The sequence below is a fragment of the Solea solea genome, chromosome 19, assembly GCF_958295425.1.
Source record: "Solea solea chromosome 19, fSolSol10.1, whole genome shotgun sequence".
Classification (NCBI taxonomy): domain Eukaryota; kingdom Metazoa; phylum Chordata; class Actinopteri; order Pleuronectiformes; family Soleidae; genus Solea; species Solea solea.
In genome coordinates this window covers 871,717-878,872 of record NC_081152.1, presented here as the reverse complement: position 1 = coordinate 878,872, position 7,156 = coordinate 871,717, and the positions used below count along the sequence as shown (strand labels likewise).

Here is a 7,156-nt window from a genome sequence, read left to right as displayed (position 1 = left end):
TTCTCAGACTTTCTGTTTGTTACTCTAACATCTGATCATTTAGTTTATTATAGATGTATCCCATAATTCACATAATAATGATAGAGATAATGTTGACTGTGATGTGGTAGCAGCTCTGTAGCGCCCCCCTGTGGACAGTTTTACCTGAACAGCATCACTCACTCACAGTTTACCACTTCAGGAGAAATATGTCTACAGACCCTTAATTATCCCTTAAAATAACAAAAGCTCTTAAATCTCCTCACACACAATAAAGTAGATTTAGTCTTTGTGAAGAATTTAACAAACTGGTGTTTTTGACTACGTTCATGTTTTCATCTGCTTTAATAATCCTCATTTTTTTTTACCAGAAACATCCTGATCACATGATCTGGGACTTTTTCAAGGTCCGGCATTTTTGATCAAAGCGTCCTGAAAATCTATACATATATATGTATATGTGTGTATATATCTAACGTGTATATATATATATATGTGTGTATATATCTAACGTGTATATATATATATATATGTGTATATATGTATATATGTATACACATATACACATATATATATATGTGTATATATATATATATGTGTATATGTGTATATGTGTATATATGTGTATGAAACCAGAGCTTCAGGTCATGTCTTTGTCTCACACAGGAAACACTGCCCTCCAGTGGCAGACATCTGCAGTGCCGCTCACTCTGATGTCCCATCATTTTAAAGGATCTCCATGTAATTTTTAATCAAAATTTTAAAGAAAGTTTTACTTTGTTCGTCTTGTAAAGAAATTACAATCAAATATAAAATTAATTTATCTTTTTTAAACTACATTAATTTATATAAAGCAGAAGAATCCTCCTCTTCCTCCTCTTCATCCTCCCTTCACTGAACCTCAGAACACCTGTTCCCAGCCAATCCAGACACAGTGACACACGGTGGCTCCTCCCACTGCAGCTGATGGTGTTACCATGGGTTACAGGGTGGTGGCCAGCTCAGTCTGTATGTCTGCTTCTTCGTCATCATCACTGTGTTTCACTGCAGCACATTTCACACACACACACACACAGATTCACTCTGTTCACCCTGTCACTCAAGACAAGTCCAATTCAAATCATAATATTTTCTGTTAGAGTCAAACTCTGAGTCAAACTCAAGCTGATATTAACATCAGATTTATTATGAACGTGAGTCAGTGAAAGAAGAAAAAGAACAAACAGGTTTGTTTATAAGTTAAAAACAAGTGATTTTGTTTGAAATTGTGTTAAATGTGAACACTGACTTATTGTCTGCTAACAGCTAAGAGGTGCAGGCTAACACTAACATGCTAACAACAAGGACAACCGTGTAATTTGAATTTCCCAGTTTAGCATCATAGCATGCTAGCTAACTAACACACTTAGATTTATGACATTTAGCATGACATATGCTAACATACTTACATTATTGATGCTAACATTTAGACTTTAAGATGTTTAGCATGTATTGTGTGTGTTAGCATGCTAACATGTTTACTGAAACAATGCTATGATTTCGATGTTAAGCAGACACTCACTGTCAGCCTGCTAACATGCTAACACCTGCAGTGCTAACATTATAATTTAATCATGTTCACATTTAGTCACAATGATGTTAAGCTTACACTCAACATGTTAGCATGCTAAAATACTTTCTGTAACAATGCTAAAATTCTGATTTCATGACATGTAGCATATTTTAATTTTGTTAGCATGCTAGCACACTTTTAGTAGCAAAGCTGACACATTTGTAGATGCTTAGCATCATTTGCTTCACTGGCTTTATATTTACTGTTAAACTAGCATCAAAACAAAAGAGACGAGCAGCTCAGGATCTCACTGCTCGTCCTGCATCTGGTCCTCAATACCAGGACCAGGCCCTTCCTGCGCACACACACACACACACACACACACACACACACACACACACACACACACACCTCTGCTGTCCAACTGTTTACAGGGCGAGCTGCCAACTTCCCCCTCTAATGATTCAACAGTGGAACATTCCTCTGTCTGTCAGTGAACGATGTTTTTTTTGTTTCTGTGGAATGACAATTCAGCAAGTGTGTGTGTGTGTGTGTGTCTGTATGTGTGTGTGTGTGGCTGCACCTTCTACATTTTTCCCTTTTTCAGAATCCACTCAACATTCAGACACACACACACACACACACACACACACACACACACTGTGGGAATAGCAGCAGAGACATTAGTGTTGTTATGGAAACTGAGCTGACATCATGGTTAAAATGTTTTCTGTGGCCACTTGTGCAGGACAAAGCTGTTGTTCTAGTGTGTGTGTGTGTGTGTGTGTGTGTGCATGTGTGTGTGTGTTATTGATCTCCATGCAGCACTGATTAATTCAAACTCACAATCTTCTTCTTTCTGTGTAAAAACAAAAATAATGTGGATGCCTGTTGTTTAAAATGACTGTGCACTTTTTACTCTGAGTAATACGGTAACTATGATAATAATAATAATACTACACATGAACATGAAGTCATGAAAATCCTAATCTGATGAGTTTAACTGGTTTGAACGAGCTCATTTCTGCTGTGTATTCATAAAATAACAGTTACAGTAAAACTTTAAAATTAAAAAACATCTCATGTTCAAACAAAGACAAAAAAATAAGAAACTTTGAAGATTATTGATCATGTTTTTTATGGTGTTCGTGATTCAAATGTGTTCAGATCACCTGTGAAACTGCTGAGTCATGCTCCGATCGTTTATCTCCTCTGATGTGATGTCATTGACGATAACATGTGACTGACATGTGAGGGGTTGCCAGGTCTGATGTCGTTTCTCCATGAAAACAGACGTTTCACATGTTTATCTGCAGCAACGGTGACCCCTGCTGGGGAGTCAAATATGTGTTTCTCAAACACTGGGTCGAGACCCACAGGTGGATCACGGGAGATTATTTTTGGGTTCCCTCAAAAAAGAAATCTTCACATGATTTTAGTCCAGATTAATGTGGTTAACTAACGACTTAAACTCATAACACAGGATTAAAAATGATTAAATGTCACAAACATGTCGTTTAGTCACAGAATCTTCAGTGAGTCACGATTGTTTGATGTTCTTAAAGAAACACTGAGGGTGAGAGGGTGAGAGGGTGTGGTGCTGATGGGACAGCGCCCTCTATTGTTAGACTGGGTGTGACTCTTTGGGGGGGAACTGTCCGTGGTGCTGAACTCGAACTCCCCGCAGACACACACACACACACACATATTCACATGGGTATTAAGCCTCCTCCTCCTCCTGCTCCTCCTCCTGCTCCTCCTCCTCCTCCTGAGGCTGTTTGGGTGTGTATTTGTGACAACGCTTCAGCTGCAGGTGTTGATCTCCCCTTCTTCCTCATCCACCTCCTCTTCTTCAGTGTCACGGTGGCTGAATTGGACTCATGACTCAGCAGATTTGAACAGTTTGCTGATCACAGACTGGAGGAGGATCTTCTCATACATCACACATTCATTCACTCTGTGTGTCTCTGTGTGAGTGAGAGGGTTAACACACCTGCGCAGCAAGGCTTCATCATCTTCATCCTCCTCCTCCTCCTCCTCCTCCTCAGCAGCAGCATCATCCGTGAGGAGCAGCTCCACCCAGAGAAGCCCGTGTGAGCTAGTGAGTGAGTGTGAGCATGTCGAGCACCGGGGAAGCTCCGGGCTTCCTGCAGGGTCTGGGCTCGGACAGAAGCTCCAGGAGCAGACAGAAGTTCTGCGGCGTCTTCTGTCCTCTGGACTCGTCCTCCGCCTCAGAGAGAGACGGCGGCGGCAGGAGCGAGCGGCCGGTGATCGACCGGCAGAGCGACATCTGCCCGGTGCAGAGGAAGGTGGAGATCCGGGAGAGCAGCGGCAAAGAGGCGCTGCAGAACCTGGATGACCGGAAGGTACGAGTCTTTGTTTGTCTTCATATTCACGTCACAATCTCTCTCTGCTTCACCCTCTCATTTGTCACTTTGTGAAGCTTCCTCTCTGTGCAACTCACGCTCACTACATTTCCCATAAGGCCACAGTCATGTTCACTCCCTGGCCACTTTATTAGGTACACACTGTCCGTTATTTTATTTTTTAGATATAAAAATATTATATATTTTTTTAGATTTTAATCAGAAATGTGATTCACGTCATTTTCACCATCAATATAAAAGTCAAGAGTAATCCTCTCATCTATGTTTGTTGAAGCGTTCACTCAGACTACATTTCCCATAATGCCACAGTGATGTAAGAGTCCACTCCCTGACCACTTTATTAGGTACAGTTCTTCAAAGATCTGGTGAAAACGGTCTGATGCAGTTTAAACGACAACATTTATACTGTAAAGTAAATACTGAAGATTTCATTTCATCCTCTCATCTTTGTTTGTTGAAGCGTTCAGTTTTTTTTCCCATGAGGCCACAGTGATGCAAGAGTCCATGTACACTCCCATGCCACTTTATTAGGTACACAGTGTCTGCTCTCTGTAGTCAGGCCTGGTTGAAACAGTCACATGCATTATGGGTAAATCATTTAGTAAACACAACATTTAAGACAGAGTTCTAATTTCTATTGAATAAAATATTAAACTCTGAATAAAACAGTCATTTCATCCTCTCATCTTAGTTTGTTAAAGCTAAACATTTTTGTCCCAGAATGCCACAGTGATGTTAGTGTACACTCACTGTCCACTTTATGAGGTACACATTTCTCTTTTATTTTTAAGGTTTTTTATGTGAAAATAAACAAATGTAGTTTATATATTTCAAATATTGCCAACACAAATGTAATTAAAGGTCAGTTTTCTTTTATACCTTGTAGTGACTACATTTCCCAGAATGCCACACTGATGGACACTCCCTGCATGGCACATCTTTTTTTAAAGCTACCTGGTTAAAATAATTAGTGAAAATTTTAAGTCAAAGATGAAATTTAAGGGTAAATAGTTTCACTTTGAGCCTGAAAAGTCAAATTTATGCTGAATTTGAGTGAATTTCCAAAAATTGAATTCATTTTCCAGATGAAAAATGAGAGGATTTTTCATCCTCTCATTATGAGTTTGTTCAAGCTTTCAATTTTTTGCAACTCACTCTGACTACATTTCCCAGAATGCCGTGTACACTCACACACCACTTTATTAGGTACACGGGACATACTGTAAAATATGACTTGACTGTAATCATATATATTATTATTGTCTGACTTATTGTAATATATGATATAACAATAATACAATATTTAATACAATGTTTATTTATATATTGTTTATTGTCTGACTCAGCAGAAAAGATCTGCTGAGTCATGTTGTAGTGAAGAGCATAACGTGCTGCAGCATCATCAGTGACTTCTTCTCTTCTTAATGTTCATGTTCTCAGAAGCTTCACAGTTTCATGGTGTCATGTTACATTATTGATGCTCACTCACTCACTCACTCACTCTCCCACACACTCACTCTCAATGTAACAAGGTTATTTGTTTGTCTGTCAGGTAAAACTATCAGACCTGGGTGAGGGAGCATTTGTGTGTATCCAGCAGCAGTGCAGGGGCAGGCGGAGACTTTTCTTTGTGTTTTAGTTTGCAGTTGTTTGACTTCTAAATCATTTCCTGTGTGCAGCGCGGGAATGTCTCCGGGTGACACGAGCTCTGAACACTGAAGTCACCTGACATTTGTTCCTGTTTAAAAGTTACGTACTGCAGCTTTAAAACCCTGAAGAATCACACAGTCTATTTTTAATTGAATTTAAGTTAAACTGAATATTATCATTATTCCTACAGTTTGAGGGCCTAAGGATAAGAACTCACTAAAGGTTGTGACCTCATGAGTCCTGGTCCTGGTCCTGGTCTGACAGAGTTTCTGCGATGAAGCGGAAAAATTAGGAAAATAAAAGAACGTTTTCTGAGGATGAAAGAAGAAAAAGATTAGAATGTGGAGTTAATCTGGACTCAGACTTAATCTTTCTTTCTTTCTTTCTTTCTTTCTTTCTTTCTTTCTTTCTCTAAAATGGTTGCTAGCTGTTTCCTCACTTGTTCTCTTTTCTGCTGCCTTCATTAATCCCGGAGGAACATTGATTAGTCGACCTCTCCCTCTCTCTCGCTCTCTCCCTCCCTCCCTCTCTCTCTCTCTCTCCTGTGAATGGAGCAGGGCGAGGCTCTGCGCATGCTCCGTGCGGCTTCTTTTATGGGAAAGAGTGGTCCCTCCTCCTCTTCCCTCCTTGTCTCCTGCTCCCTCTGTGTGTGTGTGTGTGTGTGTGTGTGTGTGAAAGGCTTTGGTGCAGCAGCAGCAGCTCTGACAGGAGGAGGTTCTGCCTGCTGGAGTTGGATTCTTCAGATTTGTGCAGCGACCACATTCCTCCTCCTCCTCCTCCTTCATCTTCATCCATAATAATTCTAATAATAATCATAATAAACCTAGTTCTGGTCCTGGTCGCAGCGCAGCGCGGACACGGGCGAACATGTCTGGTTTCCAGGGAAAGAAGAACATCCCGCGCATCACAGTGAGTCTGCACGGACAGCTTTGACTGTCCACGCGCTGGTGTCCTCTCTGGTGTCCACTGCTGTGGTCATGTGGGTGTGTGGGCCTGCGGGTGCAGGATGTGACCGGCGCGTCACGGTTTCTGCCGCTGCTGCAGCGGGAGACGCGGCAGCAGCGGCAGAGGCGGCAGAGACGCGGCACACACGAGGCTGGATGTTTTCACAGATGTTTTTATGGATGATTTGATGCAGATGAGACTGAGCCGCTGTGACAGAGTCTGTGATGACGCGTCAGTGCTCGAGTTCACGTGATTCTGCAGCTTCTCAACTCTTCTCTGGATCTGCTGCACATTCACTTCAGTCTGAGAGAGAGTCTTTGTGTTAGACCAGAGATTCTCTTTGTCTGGGTCTGTGTGTGTGCGTGTGTGTGTGCGTGCGTGTGTTTGTGTGTGTGTGTGTGTGTGTGTGTGTGCGTGTGTTTGTGTGTGTGTGTGTGTGTGTGTGTGTGTGTGTGTCAGATCCACACTCAGCAGCTGCTGGAGCAAATGTCTCCTGCTCTCTGTCTCACTCTCTGTCTGAGTTTCTGTCTCTGTCTCTGTCTCAGTCTGTGTTTCTGTCTCTGTCTCTGTCTCAGTCTGTGTTTCTGTCTCTGTCTCTGTCTCAGATGTTTATGATACTTTTGTGAAACAATGTTTATTTGCT

At 41.4% G+C, this 7,156-nt stretch overlaps 1 protein-coding gene across 1 annotated transcript in view; it reads left to right on the top strand.

Moving 5' to 3' along the window:
• Window positions 1–3,467: 3,467 nt before the first annotated feature.
• The window catches only part of LOC131446647 (dihydropyrimidinase-related protein 2-like), an 11,877-nt gene continuing 8,188 nt past the window's right edge, over window positions 3,468–7,156 (top strand). The window contains exons 1-3 of the mRNA XM_058618031.1: window positions 3,468–3,968; window positions 6,414–6,477; window positions 6,574–6,652. Of these exons, the coding sequence (XP_058474014.1) occupies window positions 3,649–3,968; window positions 6,414–6,477; window positions 6,574–6,652 (463 nt within the window). The 5' untranslated portion in view covers window positions 3,468–3,648. The remainder of the gene's footprint in view (window positions 3,969–6,413; window positions 6,478–6,573; window positions 6,653–7,156) is intronic.